This window comes from Pleuronectes platessa, chromosome 9 (genome assembly GCF_947347685.1).
Source record: "Pleuronectes platessa chromosome 9, fPlePla1.1, whole genome shotgun sequence".
NCBI classification, from domain to species: Eukaryota; Metazoa; Chordata; class Actinopteri; order Pleuronectiformes; family Pleuronectidae; genus Pleuronectes; species Pleuronectes platessa.
In genome coordinates, this window is record NC_070634.1 from 21,756,949 (window position 1) to 21,774,442 (window position 17,494).

Below are 17,494 nucleotides of genomic sequence, written 5' to 3' on the forward strand. Positions count from 1 at the left end.
ACTGTATTAATTCTGATTCGTTCAAATTGCTTTATTGTAAAGCACCGTGTTATCTGGATTTTCCAAAGTGCTCAATAAAATGACTATCCTTGTTTTTATTACAATTCACATTAAACAGGTTGTCAGACTCAAAAAGCGGAAACTCGTCAGCGTAATCAAAGTTTATTTCATAAGTGATCACACAAACATTCACATTTCAGTCGAGCGTGAACACAAACGGCTCCGTGTCGCACTCGTCTTCATCGTTCACCCTGATGCTTCTAACACAGACGTCTCTTTAGGTTCAGGTGAATCCAGTTCTCCTCTGTCGGGGCTCTTGTGGTTTCTCGCTGAACAACTCGTGACAATCAGAAGGTTTTACATTAACACAAGTCCTTTGGTTCTTTTTTTAAATGATAACAAACCTTACTTAGACACTGAAAATGTTCAATCAGCTGAAAGACAGTAAGAAACTCACTCACCCAGAGGAACTGAATCACCGTCATTCCCTCGTTTAGAAGTTTACACACACGCCGACGTTTCTCGACATTTACCCTGAACTTTAAATTGCTTTGAGCAAAACGTTACCTCCACACTCGCCTTCATTATGAACCGTGAGACTGCTACAAATACCTGTAATATACTAGTTACTTCATAGACATGAATCAGAGACGTGTTCAGGGTTGTTTAAACCTGGAGCGCTTTAACATTTATATATTGTTTCTGCATTGAGTATTAGAACAGACCAATGAGGGCAGTTTAATGTAACTGATGCACTATATTTATTCATATTTTTTCCAATACACCTAAAATCACCTAAATTTCTGTACATCTTCCACTTCTCTCTCACTCTATCGGAGCTCAAGTGCAAAAAAATGGAGGAAAAGAAACCGAGTAGAAAAATGAAATAAATAACGACAGGCGAGAGAACGCGGGCGATGAAGGCCGCAGGGTATTTACAATCGAACCGAATCCAGAAAGAAGGTCGACACACAAACTGACTTCGACTGGACCGGGCGGCGTGAGAGCTGCAACGAGTCGCTTTGACTCCACAGCTGAGATAAGAAAGATATGTATGGCTTAGATGACGTTTTACAGCATGAAATACACAACGTGGATGCTGAGTTGTCTGATTTCAAATCATGTCTACAACTGCAGGAAACGTCTTTGAACTCGCGTACAAAATAAATGCTGATTTCCTGGAAGAATCCAGACGGACAAAGAAAGAGGAAACGCCCCCCCCCCCCCCCCCCCCCCAGTGAGAACATGCAACAGGCTGTAAACGTTTTTTTGATTTGATTGTTGAATTTTAACATGAAGGACTTTCTAGAAATGTTCCTTCATTTTTTTTGGGCCCGTGTAAACTTTGGCAAACTGAAAAATAAATAGAACACGTAAGAAACACAAATGACTTCCTCAAATAACACAGTTGTTGTTTTTTTTTTTTCCTCGTCAAGTCTCGGAGCACCGTAAACTAACTTCCTACAAACAGCTGCTGCCACTTCATCTATCGGATGTCTCCGCTGATCGCGTCAGCAAATCAAATAAATAGTTGAATTCAGCTTATTGAACCTTCAAAAACAAAAAATAAAAAAATCATAAAGCTATTTTTAAATGGCTTCTTCTCATTTCTCTTTGTACAACACCCACAAATGTAAACCGAGCAGAACTCAAGGAAATCGAAACATGAACACAAGAGCAAAACTTAACAAACAAAGATGGCGACAGGGAGAAGTTGTGTGGATGAGGTGGAGTGGGTCAGCGAGTCACCCTGCGGGCGGGGGGGCGGCACTACTTGGGAGGCACAGCGTTGTCGGGAGACGTCGGAGACGCCAGCTCCTTGTAAAAGTTCTCGATCTGCTCCTTGTACATCTTCACCACCACCGGGCGCTTCAGCTTCATGGTCGGACCTGTGGAGCAGAAGATTCACATTCTTAAACACTTTTAGTTTTAGGTGCTGGGTTTCTACCGTTTCACTTAAAAGATCCAGTGTGTTAGATTCAGGTGAAAGGGATCTATTGGCATAAACGGAATATAAGATAAGTTTTTACTTATAGGTTTTATCTAAATCATACAAATTGTTGTTTTCTTTACCCTAGAATGGATCCTTTATGTTTAAATACTTTATATCAGGAGCGGGTTCTCTTCACGGAGGCAGCCATGTTTTTTACAATCGTTCAAACTAGACAAGCTAAACACCTTTTGAGCTTTTATCAGAACTGAAGCTACCACAGGTTCTCTCTCATGTTTGGAAGGGGAACATGACACTTCACCACTAGATGTCACTAAATTCTACACACTGAACCTTTAAATTCAAGACTTTAATGAAGGAAATGTGAGACCAACGCCAAGTAAAACAGATATGAAAGAACATAAAAGTCCTAGAATTGCTTAAACTTGCCCATAATCAAAGATAAGGTAGAGGAGAGAATAATCCTTGAAACATCACGTTATGTTTGTAATTGTAGTTTAATTTCTTTATAGCGAAAACTACAAAACACAGAGACACGACAAACACATTTTAAAGTTTTCTCAACCTGATCAAGACCTCAACTCACCCAGCTCTCCCCCGGGGACGGAGAAGTCCCGATCCAGAATGATCCACTTCTGGACGCGCTGAGCGTTGGAGGGGGCCTTCTCGTTGACCCGGTTGATTCCCTCCTGGATGGCGTTGTGGATCGCCCGGTCCCGGCCGCCGGCGACCTCAGAGACCCGCGTGGCGTTGCTGCCCAGGCTCCCGCAGAACTCCAAGGCCTCTGATGACAGCTCGTCCTCTGGATCTCCGGTGTCAGCGTTCACCTGGCACTGCAGGGACACAAAGGTTCAAAGGATTAATTAAAAAAATCAAATAAAATTTTAGCTTTGGGCAATTTCAAGTGATAAAAAGGCTTTGTTTTGGGATGAAAGCTGAATTCACATGTAACTACAGTCAAAGCCCACTAGATGGCAGCGTCTTAACTACAAACAACAGCTCTATGCCCTCCCCCCGCTGATGCAAATCTCCTTCTGCAATGTTAACAGTCGTGAAGTTTACAAGCAGATAAAAAGGTGAAGCGCTCCATCGTGTTTTCAAATCTACGACACAGATCCTGACAAGTTACATCTGATAAACTTCACTCTGTTTGTCGGACTCCTTCTGTTTCTAATCAGGTGCACGGTTTATCTTTATAGAACACTTAAGAGAGATGAGATAAGATCTAAAATGCAACATGATAAATTATAACAGCAGCGCTAGACAACACAACAATCAGATAGAAATTTAAGAGTTCAAAAGAATTTAAATGTATTTCCACTTGAGGATAAATCGGAGTAAATGTGCTTTTTACTCAACTATCATTATGACGACTATATACACACACACACACACTTTACAAATTAAATAATATACATTTTAAAAGGGAGATGTGTGTGTATTATTGCTGCTGTCATGCCCCTGCCCTCTACTTAACCTCCCTCCTGGTCCTAAGTGGACAAACAGACATGTGGTCTGACCAGGTCTCAGTTTCTGAGGTTTTACCTTAATGGTGATCAGCATGGACAGGAACTTCTTCTTGTCTCCGATCAGCATGGCGTTGCTGATCAGCGGCACGGCCCTTTTCAACGCATCCTCGATGGGAACGGGGGGGATGTTCTCGCCCCCTGCTGTGATGATCAGCTCTGAAAATCACACACAGACACAACAGGCAAGGTTTTAAAGGGTCTCAATAGAGAGCATTTAATTGAGGAAACACAAGCCCCTCAGAGTTTCATCTGACTTCGCAGGGATTATGAAACGAGTACCTTTGATCCTTCCGGTGATGAAGAGGAATCCGTTCTGGTCATGTCTGCCCAGGTCGCCTGAGTGCAGCCAGCCCTCTGCATCCAGAGCCTCCTCCGTGGCCTCGGGCTTGTTGAGGTACCCCATGAAGACGTGGCGACCCCAGAAGCAGATCTCCGTGTTTCCCTCCTCGTCGATCTTGTGCAGCTTCGTCTTGCACCCTGGGATCTCTTTGCCACAGCTGTGGGATAAAAACACTCTTTGGTCATTCACATTTTCCAAGCACGTGTTCCTAAACTGCCTCTGATTCTGTGTCTAACATTTCCTATCGTGTGGAAAGAAAAAACAAACCTACCTGGTGAGCTTGAAGGCATTGGAGCCGGAGATGGTGTGAGGCCCGGAGCTCTCGCTCATGCCGTACAGCTCGTACAGAGGGATATCCAGACTGAGGAAGAACTCCAGCGTGTCTTTGGTGATGGGGGCGGCGCCCGTGTAACACTTCTTGCAGCGGTCCAAGCCCAGGGCCTTGCGCACCTTTTTGAACACAAGCTTTTTGGCGAGTTGGTAGCTGACCGATGTGCGGCTGACTGCTCCGTTTCTGAAGGGGACAAAGGGTTCGTGTGTCAGAAATATATAAATAAAAGAGAGTAAATGAGATGCACTCTGTCAGACACTCATTTGGAATCTGTCTGTGGGCCAACATAGCCAAAAATCACATGGAAGCAATCTGTTCTCATTATTTCCCCCAAAATTGCCTTTTTTAAAAACTTATAAGAGAGAAGGTTATAATAAACTCTTCGACGTTCCAACACAGAGAAAATATATCAGGTCTGCTTGGTTAACACTAAATAATACTTGAATTTTCATTTATGCTGAATATTGATTGAATTGCAATTAATGTACTTTTCAGTTGCTTTGGAACTTTCCAGCCATGTGAAGATTAACAAACAAAACAATCCATGCTGTCATTAATATTTAGATAAACTCACTCAGCGTTTAGTTTTTGTCAGTTTTTGCATGGAATAAATTCTGTCTATGAGCCTCTGTTAGAAAATAACATTACACAACCAAAAAAAAAACAGTAAAAAGAAAGAGAAAGCCTGGAAGCAGGAACTCTCCGGCCCCGTGGACATGACTATCTAGATCCAGCTGGGATCACTCAACGGGCACGTACTGGCTCATCTTGGTCATGTTGGTCTGCAGACCGACGTCTTTGGCCCACGACGCCACTTTCCTGCGCACGGTCGACGACTTTGCTGCGACAGATTTCATCTTCTCCTGCATCTTCTCCCAGACACGAGGGACGCCCATGAAGGCTGTGGGACGCACCTCCTTCAAGGTGTCTACCAGAGAGCCCTGAGAAGAAGACATTAAAAGAAACTGAGTTTATTTTATACTCAAAATAACATTTCAGTTTGCCGCTCACAGAGAAACTCAATTGAAAGCTGCCACCATCAGGAAACATTAGGATCTCAGAGAGATGTTACATGAACATGCGTTTGAAACAATGGAGCCTTTTCAATTTGTGTAACATGTTCATGTGTGTCTTCCCTCAGGATGCAACTTTAACTGGAACACTCGATAATCCGCCTCTAATCACAAACATCAACAAACTTATACACTTACAAACACGTTAGTGAGCCTGAAGCAGTGATGATGATGATGATGATGATGACTTAAATAAAGAAACCCTTAGAAAATAAACATCCTTGAGAAGCAGCAGCTCAGAAAAGCAAACGTGTTCTTACATCAGATGGAAAATCATGTAATTGAGGATTCAGGGAAATATCCTAACAACTCCAATGATCCCATGTTGCATCAAAACGTCGATTTGATGAAGGGAATCCTCACTGTGTCAGTGCATATTCAAATTTTTTTTAATTATCGAGGTGTTTATATCTTTTGATCCTCACCATTTACAAACAGAAGAGTATCAGAAACTCCTGAGTTGTGTTGTTGTTCTCACCTTGAGGGCGTCTGGCTGAGCGAAGTGCGTCAACCCCCCGACCCTCATGGTGACCCAGATGTCCACCATCTGAGCCGCGATGTGGCTGAGCGGCAGGTAGCTGACCACCTGCTCCTGGGCGTACTCGGCGTCCACCAGGCGCACGTGACGGCTGGTGGAGAGCGCGGTCCATGTCAGCTGGGAAGGGGGGGGGGGGGGGGGGGGGGGGGTGGAGGTGGTTAATACGCTTTAATATATTGAGTTGTGCTCATCCACCTGCTGCGTCTCCACTTTCCTCTGGTTCCCAGTACCAGGCTCCAAACTGGTGAAACTTCAGTATCTACAGAGATTCTTTTTTTCTTTAAACCTCTGTTTAACTTACATTGTCGTGGCTCAGCATGACTCCTTTGGGGGTGCCTGTGGTTCCTGAGGTGTAGATGAGCGTGCAGCATTGGTTCGGCTTCTGGCTGGAGATGATGGCATCGAGGGGAGCGTCGGGCTCATCGCGTCCCAGCGCCATGAACTCCTCCCACTGTGGGGCACAAGGGGCGAAGGGAAATCACTCCAACGATGCTGGTTGAACCAAAATCCTTTCCTAGCTTGGTCCCGCCATTAACAGAGTGTGACTCCTGTGTGCAGCTCATAGACAGAGGGCTCTCTACTCACTGTGTACAGATTTGGTCTCTTCTCTTCAAGTGCGTCTTTGTACTGGACAATGGCTTTCAAGTGAGGTAGCTGGTCTTCAACCTGCCAAACAGAAAATGATCTTAGAGCCCACGGCCAGGGATTTATCAACGAGGCCCATTTGCCCTTGACGAGTGTATTTTCATTTTACCTGGAGGATCTTCTGCAGCTGCTTGTGGTTCTCCACCACAATCACATTGGCCTTGCAGTTTTCTGCCACGTACTGACACGCTTCGGGGCTGTTGGTGGTGTAGACGCCCACAGCGAACCCACTGAAACAGAGTCAAAAGTTCAAATTCACCGTTTCCCCTTAACTTTTACAGCCACTCTGATGAAGCTCAGGAAACAGGAAATGTCTGGTTAAATCCGCACCACAGTGAGAACTGGTGTCAAACAGCCACCTACATCATACGTCCTCTTTTTAATTTTAAATAGATCTCAAAGTGAGTTTTACATCCCCATTATGTTTTAACCACTTAGCAGGTTTCTGCAGAAACTATGGAATGGCTTTCCAAACTTTTATTTTGAAAGGAAAGAGAAATAACTCGTATAACTTTGGCATGGATCTGGAAGAAGACGTGTGTGAAATATATAGTCGAGCTTGATTGAATTTAAGGGGAATGTTGGGCCTGGGCCAAGTAAGTGCCACTGTTTTTAATAACCTCCATCAACAGGAGACTTTAGGTAAAACAGGTAGAGTCGGTCCTCTAACCTTTCATATTGCCTCCTTTTTTTTTCTTGTAGTTTCTCATTCCTGGTTCTGACGCAACAACAGAAACTACTTGACCTCGCATTGACTTCTCACGGGGAGTGAGACGATCAAGACCCGAGTCAGTTCTGCTTTTGCTTCCCAGAACCTGCAGGGGGATGTGAGCCTGTTACGGAGTTTATCAGAGTTGAACTGGATGAAAACTTTGAGAGTTTCAAACTCAAGTGGGTCGTCGGGACCAGTTTGTCAAGCTGACAGTGGTTTGTGAAACATTGTGATTGTCATGCGTCAGAAGGCGTGGGAGCTACTACACAATCCACACACACAGTATCAATGTGTGTGTTCCACTTCCATGGAGGAGTTTCAAGAGAGGGACGATCGTCTGACCCACTAAAGTACTCTCTCTCTCTTTTTTTTAAAGAATAGCTGTGAACAGGTAAAAGCTCAGTGTGGTCAGACATGGAGAGAAACCTGCAGCCACATCAGAGGTGTTCTGTGATGAAAGCAGCTCAGCAGGATTCTGGTTTCTCTGTGGACTTGACTTCACGGTGACTTTCAGCTGAGTGAAGCAGCGCTAACGATTCATTTCCCCTCAGAGTATTCACGTAATTCACAAACACAGAGGCTTGTGCTCACGGTTGTGTGATCAGTGCACAGTTTGAAGCTCAAACCTCGACTCGAGTAAACAAGTAAAGGGGGAAGTTCCGTTCTTGAGTGAAGACACTTAGTTTCCACCACCGCTGTCCTTCTGCTCAGTGAAGAAACAGACGTGATCGATCAAAGAGGCTACGTGCGAAACTGGATGACACTCGAGATTGTGTTCCGTCTGTCGACCTCATATTTAGAGAGTTGGATTGCACCACTTGTGTTTACAGACACACACACACACACACAAATACACAAAAGGTCATCAACACACGATTACATAAACACACAGGGATGAAACTCACCCTGCCAAAATGGCTCCAATGTCAGCAATGAACCACTCGGCCGAGTTGAAGCCCAGGATGCCGACCCCATGGTAGCGCTCCAAACCAAGCTAGAAAAAAAACATAAAACACACTTCTTCAGCACAGACACAATAACAACTTCTTAAAAGCACTCTGGTAAATAACACACATCCAATATCAGAGCTCCATTTCAACCGTAACATTTTAAAGAATCCCCTTGCCTTATGGAACTGAGGTTATTTTTTTGGGGATACAATCACTGAAGTCAATCTATACGCGTTTGTCTTTATTCCTGAAACATTTGATCAGAGCTCCGCGTGGCTTCGAGCACGTCGCCACAGCAGCTGTTCCTGTGTCAGCAGATACACAACGTACACAAGAGGAACTGATACCGGGTTAAACACAGTGAACTTTCTCATCAATCTTTATAAACAGTAGCTGGAATCTAATATGAGACCTAGTCGATGTTTGCGAATGTGAAAACAGATTTCATTACAGCAACATGAACCTTCCGTGATGACCTTCTGGCTCCTGACGGGTAAAAGGCCACAAGTTCATCTCACAGAGTCGGGTTCGGATACGTTTGTACAGAGAGACACGTGCGAGAGAAAGTCTGTGTGTGTGTGTGTGTGTGTGTGTGTGTGTGTGTGTGTGTGTGTGTGTGTGTGTGTGTGTGTGTGTGTGTGTGTGTGTGTGTGTGTGTGTACATGACACTGTCTCTGTGCTGGCAAACTGAGTTTCACCATAAACAAGGAGCTCCTCTGTCCTGTATGAGGAGCCGGTCCCGAGCTGCCCACTGTCTGGCTGCTCACTGAACTTCAGCCTGACGCCTTCACGCCGCGCTGTGGGCTGTCTGGACTGGTGTGGAATCAAAACCAGTCGCAGGACAAGAGAAGTCGATAGTTCCAGACCAAACTGAAATCTTATTGAACTGATGGAGAACTGTCATGACAATAGAGATAATACCCTGAGCAGATACTCGTCCCTTCACTTTCATGTCGTGAAATTCAGAGGTTTCATGTATTTAAGTTAAGTTCGCTGACTGAGCAACATCATGTAGAAAATGTCTCCATACTTGATGTTGAAATGTTCGGAATCATAGAAACAAATAACAAATATTACATCCTTGGATCCTTTCATCAATACTAGATTACTGAATATAAAGGATCTACCTTGAGGAAGCTCTTGGCAGCGATGCGGCAGGACTGGTAGTAGTCTCTGTAGTTCAGGCTCTTCTTCTGCCCGCCCTCCTTCCAGCTCAGCGCCGTGCTGTCACCGAATCGCTCCACAGCGGAGGTGAACATCTGGTCGACGGTCAGCGGGGTCTCGGCAGCCAGGCCCGAGTCGCCCATCCTCAGCTTGACCTCTGCATCCCCCTGTGTGGTCCACAGGCCGAGCTCCGCTGCTGCTGCTGCCACCGACAGGGAGGTGGGCCGCTGAGCGCTCACTGCAGTGTGGGATGAAAGGAAACTCAGAGATATTAGCAGATGTTTGTTCAAAAGCTTCATGAATCATCATTTCACTCCTCTTCTCCTCTGCATCTGTTAGAGTCTCCTCATCTCCACCCGGATTTCCACTAACATGAGTTAGCATCAACTAGCATCAGTCACATGAGAGTGGACAGCACCCCAGATTTTGCTTAAATTTGTAGAGTCAGATTTGTGTGGCAGCTATTTTCCAGTGTCTGTTGATAAAACCGCGAAAATTGATAATCTTGTAGTGGTCTCTTGGTTTTATTCAAGACCAGGGTCCAATGAGCAGATCTGATCTGAGTCCAGACAGCAGATCCAGTGTCTGAACCACATGTTGAGTGGGTAAACTTTTAGTTCAACCACTCCACACAGCTGCTCACATCTGTCTGTCTGCCATGTGGTTTCTCTCCTTATTCCAAATCATTTTTGACGAGTACAATCACACAGTGAGTATCTACAACCAGAGTTACAAAGATACAATTTGTAATAAACGGGAGAAGGTTTGTCGAGTCTCATTGTTCATGTTGTGTTTTTGGAAAACCCGAAAGGAGGATGTGGCACTAACCAAACAGCCAGCAGGATGTTACTATACGATGGGGTCATATTGTGGACAGAGGAACTACATGATAGCAGATTTATGATCAAACACGAGAAGCTCATTATCAGCACAGAGAGTTGTTATGAGAGCCGAGCGGCCGGTTAATGTTTAATATGGAAAACCAGCAGCAGTATTTTACTTCAATCCTATTTGACTTTGTAATTACGTGGCCATACTCCACGCTGAACTTTTCAAAGTGTCGACCAACATGACAGAATGATTGTGATGTGACCCGGGGACTTTTCTTTCAGTGACGGAGGCAGGAAGGAATGTCACAGTGGAGTTAAATGGCAGGAAAAGGAAAGTCAAGCTTTTTGTGCCAGAGAATGTGGAGTTGTTTCGCTTCTGTTTGGGCGGTTTCCTCAGGAAGAACATGAGCACTAGTGCTGAGGTCAGCGACTAGAGCCGACACAGACTTTACCTTAACGTGATCTCAACCAGCAACAGACACGTAATTCTATTATATATGTTTCCTTCACCTGTTTGTGTGTTTGTGGCCTGTTCAGCTGGGACCTCTGTCGTCTTAGTGCTGCTGGTGACTTCATTAGTGGCACCAACCTCCTCGTCCCTTTCCCCTGTGGACTCTTCCTCTGAGGACTCACTAAAAACAATTGGGGGGGGGGGGGGGGGGGACATGTCACTTAACAACATTGGAGAATGAATCCCCCGAGGTTTCCTGCCACGTCTAATCAGAGGCAAGTAAAACAACAACCTGACCTTGCAGTAGGTAATAAGGGAAAAGTGTCTTTCACCACTTTGATAAACTCATCTTCATCATTCTGACAGTTCATATTACGTCCTCAGCTTCAATGTAGATCTTGTATACACTAAAAAGTAGTTTGAAAATAAAATGTATACTGTTATAAAATCAAATTTAAGCTTCACAGATAACACAGAAGTGATAAAAAAAAAAAAAAAAAAAAATTAGAATGACAGGAATATTATCACCTACAAAAAGGAAACTGCACTAGATAACTAACATATAATGAAGGTACATTTTTGGCTTCTTACAACGTTTAATTTGATTAATTTCTAACTGCCTGAAGAGGTAGAGTGTCCAATATTATACAAGGCAAAAAAGTATAAACTTTTTGTGGTGTCGAGGTGGTTTTTGCGTCTTTGTGCGGACGTACTTGTTTGTGTCTCTGATGATGTCATCTAGGGAGGCCGCGCTGTCTCCCACGCCACAGGGCGACTCCAGGAAGCCGTCCGCTCGGGGGGGCTCCATCGCCACGGCTTCGGTGGCGGGCTCACACATGGTCACTGAGAGAAAAAGAGAGACGGGGTTCGTTAGCTGCATTTGGACGAGAGCATCTTGTCAAGAAGAAAACACTGCATCATGCTCACATCCGATGTAATATGGAAAACTGCAAACACTTTGAGTTCGATTCGAGCCTGTTTTGAGAAGTTACCCTCCGACTTCAAAAAGAAGAGTGAGGATAGCTTCCCTGCTCTAGTTGTGAGACCTGTAAGTTGCACCAGTGTGTGACAGCCAGCAGCTTGTAGTTCTCACACATGAGTGTTGTGGGCCACAGGTCACAGGACTTTTTTTAGCATCAGTAGTTTGGGGTTACACTTCCATCCCGGTTACTGATTCTTATTTATCTATTATAAATCTTTACAGCTTCCTCCATCAGCTGTTTGATAAATATTTGTTTTTGCCAATAATACGACTGCTCTGTTGACTCAATGGGGTTGTGTGGCAACAGAGTGGGGATAGGAGCTGGAGCGGGGGGGACGTTCACAGATAACACGGTTCCTCTGTGAATAGGACCGGACTGAATTTTATATCGGTGCTTTGAAAGGAAACAGGTCCACTGCTCCACGCTCTCGAAATTGAAGGAGCGCCACGAGGATAAAAGAGAAATGAATCTGACTGTGACACCAACGCTTTGGTACCAGAGCATAGAGATGAGGAAACAGATTAAAGATTTATTCCCGTTACCAAGCGAATGGCAAAGACCACAGACGATCATTGAACAGTCCACAGGCCTGAAGTGTGTGTTCCCCTCCGCGTGTGTTGTTCGCACAAACAGTTCTACACAGAGCAAAGCCACGGGCCAAACAGATAACAAGCAGTTAAATGAAACATCTTGTTTTGGATGATTTAAGTACACAAGTCAACACAATAGGTAACCAAGGTCTGGTCGTTTTTTTTGAGACACTTAAAAGAAGATTTCTCACATATTATATCTATACATTTTCCATCAGCACATAAAAGACAATCAGCCCACATCAGAGTCCACCTCAGCGTTTCCATTACCTCGTCACAGCCCATCAAAGCCTCCTGAACGATAAACCCTCACCAACCCGACCACCGTCAAACCCACACCTCCGTGACACTCCCTCGCTCCCCCTCTCATTTCGGCCTCTGCTGTGGCCTGCACCCTCCTCTTTGGTCTGGCCTGTTTATTCAAGGGTGCTGAAAACACATACCAGCAGCTTCGTCTGCCTATTGTAGCAGCAGCAGGGGAGCGTGTCCCGCATGTCAGGGGACAATCGGACAAGTGAAAAGAAACAGGCTCCAGAGAGGTCAGAGAGCAGCAAGGGAAATATTTCCGCCTCACGCTTTAGAGTTTGACGGGAATTTACTGAAAAACATTCCAAAACAATTACACAAACAGGTTGAATGGACGACTCCGTGTGTTTGTTAAGTGGCCGGAGTGGAACTACGAGCATTTCTGACATTCTGGACTCACGGGGATCGGGGGTCATCCTCTCAAAGCTCCCCCCCAACCCCGTCCTCACTGCTGTAAAAGTAAATCAATCCTTCTCTATTCGTGTGGCGAGCAGCCAGCTGACCCTGAGGAGGCTTCAGCTCGTTGGTGATAACAGCAGAGGCCTGGGAGGTCTCACAGCCGGGGAGACAGATGTCACAGGGCGAGCTCAGCGCTGCTCACATGGACACGCTGCCATTTTAATTTTTGCCTCATCGTTCCAATGCAGCTGCAGATTCCTCAGAGAGACAGCTGTTGGACAGTGGACGTGGCTCCACTGATAGTATTAAATGGAAGATGAGTTGAGGGTGGAGGGGGGGCGGGGCAGATCTGGTACGAACTGGGGTCTGATGGGTGGACATTAGTCATCCCCCGCTGCCTTACTGGTTTCGGCTGTGTCATTGTTTTGGTCTGGAGCTGGTGGTTGGGGTGGGGGGGGGGCGTATCGCTAAGCCTGAGAAAAGGTTCAGTCACTCGTTCGCTCCGAGGATGTGCACGGTCTTCGGCAGCAGACCATAAAAAGCCCCGGGGCTATTTCTTGCCGGCCCCATTTTCACTTTGTCTCGTCTTCCTTTCAAACAGTGTCCATTTTGTTCCAATGAGCAAACATCACATGAATCCATCACGTTTGGATCTCAAAATAAGGGGGGGGGGGAAGAGAGAGAGAGAGAGAGTTGCACACCACTGATTTAGCTCTGGTGTGGAAGCCCCCTACTTCTCGTCAGGCAGTGGATGAATGCCTTGAAACATCAGTCGTTGGTCATTGAATCTTATTGCTCTTGTCACCCACGGGCTAAAAATAAGATGTATGGAAAGTACACTATCACTTTCAGATTTCATTTCTTCCAATGCTGATATCACTCATATGATATAATTGTGGGTTTTCCCCTTAGAGCTGAACAACTGAAAGACGGTCTCTCTTTTCATTAACCAACCAATTATTTTTATCAGATCATCAATATTTGTTCTGTCCATAAAATGTGAGAAATCACAATCACAGATGAGGTCTTCAAATGTCGAATTTCACTACATCCAAAGAATATTTCATTAATTAAAAGGTTCAGTGTGTAGGATTTAGATCTAGTGTGAAGCAGGCGAATACCCCTCACTTCCCCCGCCTTACAAACATGACAGAGAACCTATAGTAGCCTTCAGTTGTCGTAAAAACACAAAATTGTGTTTACTTTGTCCAGTCTGGGCTACTATAAAAAAAACATGGCGGCCTCCGTAGAGAGGACCCGCTACAGATGTAAATATTAAGGGCTCATTCTAAAAGGTAAAGAAAAAACAATTAGTACAATTTAGGTGAGGAAACGTCACTAGGATTGTTTTATATTATTAATTTCAGCCAATAGATCCCTTTCATCTAAATCGTACACACGGACCTTTAATTATTCAGCCAATGACAACTCCATGTCTTATTCTGTTTGATCTTGAGTACAACACATAAAGATATTGAGATTAAAAACAATATGACACAGAACACAAGCTAATTCATCTCATTTCAGAAACTGGATGATGCAGACACCAGCTGAATTTTTCTCCACAATTATCGCTTGAAAAATTACAGAACAATAATTTATCCCAAAACCCACTGATGACTTTTCATGTTGATCATTTCATGCTTTAGCTCCAGAGCAATTCCTTGATATTCCCTTCAGCCCCCCAGATAGACAGGACGCAGTGTTTGCACCTATCTGTCGCCTACCTTGTAATGTGGCCACACAACTAGTGCCAGTGGATGATTTATCTGATGGAATCGACAGCACTGCGCAAACTGACATCACACATATCGCCTCCATGCAATCGGGAGGGGATTATGAAAGTGGAGCAGAGTTGGGCATGGCAACAGCTGCTCCATTCACACAGGCAAACGGTTTGGAAACATGAGACTTAAAAAAAAAAACCTTCTCGTGCTTCACGGCTGATTAGTACTGAAGGAGACAGACGCGTCTTGTGAATAAATAAACCAGAGGAATGATCACAACGTCAGACTAGAGAGTAAAATGCAGAGGGGACTCTCCCCCAAAACAAAAGCCCCCCCATGCCTGCAAACTAGTGTGAGGTTAATCCTCTGTTGAAACACACAGAACCCCACCCACCCCTGCTTTCAGTTCTCACTGCTCTCTCCCTCTCTCTTCACGTCAAACAACCTGCTCCTCTTGACTGCTCCTGTGAAACATGTTCACCCAAAACCAAGTGAGATCACCTGAATCTCATCAACCTACTACATCAATCAATCCCCTGCATGACCCCTGTGGTGTGCAGCTCCATCACCCAGTGGAGCATCCTCCTCCCAGTGCAGACCCAACACATTCCATCCAGTTCTGTACACACGTCTCAGTCAATTCAGCTCCTTCAGAACCACATCATGGGTCTTTTTTAAAACATCTGTGTGACATTAGACCACATCTGGCCAGATCAGCATCTGCTGGAGGAAATGGGTTCCACCCAAGACACCAGCAAGACACCAGCTCTCAGTGGAGCTGACTTGAGTCTGTCAAATCACAAACATTACACAATGTGTTGAAATCAAACTGAATCACGAAGCTGGAGAATGAGATTTGCATTATGGGAAAACAATCCACGTTAGGCAGTTGTGGAGTCAAATGTTAATTAAACCTTGTGAATCAGCCTATGGGATCAACACCAGAGGAAAATTAACTGATATCAACCAACGATCCGCTGAGAGGTTTTCAGGAATCCTCACTTAAAGAGATCTAAACTGAAGGTTGAATGAAACGCGTCCAGGAACAGAGAGAAAGTGAAACACGGAGGTGAAGTACTCACACTGCATCGCTGCCGGGACGCTTTATCTGGATTCCTCGGTACAGTTAGTCACTCGTCCACTTGTCTCGTGTGTCTGTTTGACGTGGTGTCTTCAGTTTACCCCCTGGCGCGCGCACACTAGCTCTCTGTGTGCGTGTACAGCTACTACTCCGGATGCGTGTCATTCATTTTTTCAAACAGCAGCCGGCTCGCGTGGCCGCGCCCCTTCACAAAAAAGACCACACCCAGACTTCCCCCCCTCTTCCCCCCTCTTCCCCCTTCCTCCCCCCCCCCCCCGCCGTCCTGGAGACCCCTGATTGGCTGAAATCGCTCACACCACAATACACGTCTTCCATATAAGGGAGTGGCGGGGATTGCGGAAGTGGCTGTGACGGAGTGGCTCGCGCTGCTGAATCGAAGATCGTCGAGTATTTCGAGTTTTGTAGTTTTGGTCGTTACACACCTTTTAGGCTGAAGAGTCACAAACACACTGACATGTTGTGTTGGTGTTAAACAGGAGAGATCATTAGATAGATGCATAGATATATAGATACATAGATACATATATAGATAGATAGATAGATAGATAGATAGATAGATAGATAGATAGATAGATAGATAGATAGATAGATAGATAGATAGATAGATAGATAGATAGATAGATAGATGGATGGATGGATGGATGGATAGATAGATAGATAGATAGATAGATAGATGGATGGACGGATGGATAGATAGATAAATAGATAGATCCCAAGTGACATCCAGTGTCACACAAAACAGTCTAACACAAGAGCGTAAGAATAACAAAAGGTCAAAATGAGTCAAGAATAAGGTCACTGCAGTGATATGACCTTCGAGCCAGCAGAACTAAAGCTGTCAGTGTAAAGAAGTATGTGCGAATGGAGATGTTGACGATACAAATATTTTAAGTATCAGGTGATTGACAGACACAATTAGCGGAGGCAGAGTATTGAAGCCAAATATAAAAACTGATTTTAAGTCAACAGTTAATAATAACTGAAGCTGTACAAAGTTGTGCATTAGACTAACATAGCCTGGAGGAAAGGTTGGTACAGCAGATGTGACTGTATTTAAAAAAAAAAGTCAAAACAGTGCAAGAGTAAAACTCCCGAAGGAAATTCCTGTGCCAGATATTGCTCCAAAGTTGCAATAACAAAGTATAATTATCTCACATCTCTTCATCATCATACACGCTCACTGGAATTTATTTCCCCCAAACTCTGCAGAATAATACTGAGCATCGAAAACAAGCATTTAGGTTTTTTGCACCAAACAAGTGGAACAACGTGCAAAAAGTGTCAAATTAGTGTGTGTCAGTGAACTATTTTAAGGTTCTGCTCGTTATGTCTTCAAAGGATAATACCTGTATAATCCCTTTTGATCCACTACATCACTTTCACAAACATGTGTCAGCAATTATCCATGCAGTATGTATTTACTACGAAGCACATGCCATTCATTTCACAGAGCTGCTTTTGCACATCTGATGCATGTAAGTCTTTCTTTACAATCCATTACTATTGCAAAAAAGAAATGTGTACTATACTAACTAGCTGTTAGCTAGCTAGCTTCTTTTCTGGCTAGCTAACCATAGCTGGATCAAAAAAGTAAAACTCAAATAGAACAGTATATACTTAATAGACTGATTGGTGTGAATTTGAAGAACGTAAAATAAGCTATAAAAAAATTAAGCAATGAAAAACCCAGCCATGCATGAAATAACACAGGAAATGAATATGGGTCATTTTTGACACATGTTGTGCATTAGAAAGGGTTTGAACAGCTTGTGTATCAAAGGGTTCAGGCCAAAATGCACAGTATGCATTCAACACACAGCACTCCTTCACAAATTCTCCCTCTAAAGGAGGTTTCAGCTTCTAAGCACAAAAC

General features: G+C 44.4%; 1 protein-coding gene across 2 annotated transcripts; it reads right to left on the reverse strand.

Moving 5' to 3' along the window:
- Positions 1 to 1,397: 1,397 nt before the first annotated feature.
- Positions 1,398 to 15,794, reverse strand: acsbg2 (acyl-CoA synthetase bubblegum family member 2). 2 transcript variants are annotated; one of them, XM_053430974.1, is made up of 15 exons: positions 14,520 to 15,794; positions 11,228 to 11,357; positions 10,574 to 10,695; positions 9,197 to 9,471; positions 8,025 to 8,113; positions 6,517 to 6,637; positions 6,348 to 6,428; positions 6,064 to 6,213; positions 5,703 to 5,879; positions 4,911 to 5,092; positions 4,092 to 4,334; positions 3,760 to 3,977; positions 3,497 to 3,636; positions 2,538 to 2,784; positions 1,398 to 1,889 (listed from the first exon to the last, which is right to left on the reverse strand). In XM_053430974.1, exons 1-15 carry the CDS (start codon positions 14,611 to 14,613, stop codon positions 1,771 to 1,773), a joined length of 2,388 nt encoding a protein of 795 aa, XP_053286949.1. In that variant the 5' UTR covers positions 14,614 to 15,794; the 3' UTR covers positions 1,398 to 1,770. The 2 variants fall into 2 exon arrangements, with proteins under 2 accessions (XP_053286949.1, XP_053286950.1); XM_053430975.1 differs by having other exon boundaries at positions 15,602 to 15,793.
- Positions 15,795 to 17,494: the final 1,700 nt, after the last annotated feature.

What these genes read in the sequence shown, in the direction of transcription:
- acsbg2 (XM_053430974.1), bottom strand. Translation starts at nt 14,613, where the DNA reads ATGGAGGCGATATGTGTGATGTCAGTTTGCGCAGTGCTGTCGATTCCA. An exon ending in TCATGCTGAGCCACGACAAT is followed by an intron (nt 5,880 to 6,063) that starts GTAAGTTAAACA and finishes CCCCCTTCCCAG; the next exon opens with CTGACATGGACCGCGCTCTC. An exon ending in AACATGACCAAGATGAGCCA is followed by an intron (nt 4,335 to 4,910) that starts GTACGTGCCCGT and finishes TGTCCCCTTCAG; the next exon opens with AAACGGAGCAGTCAGCCGCA.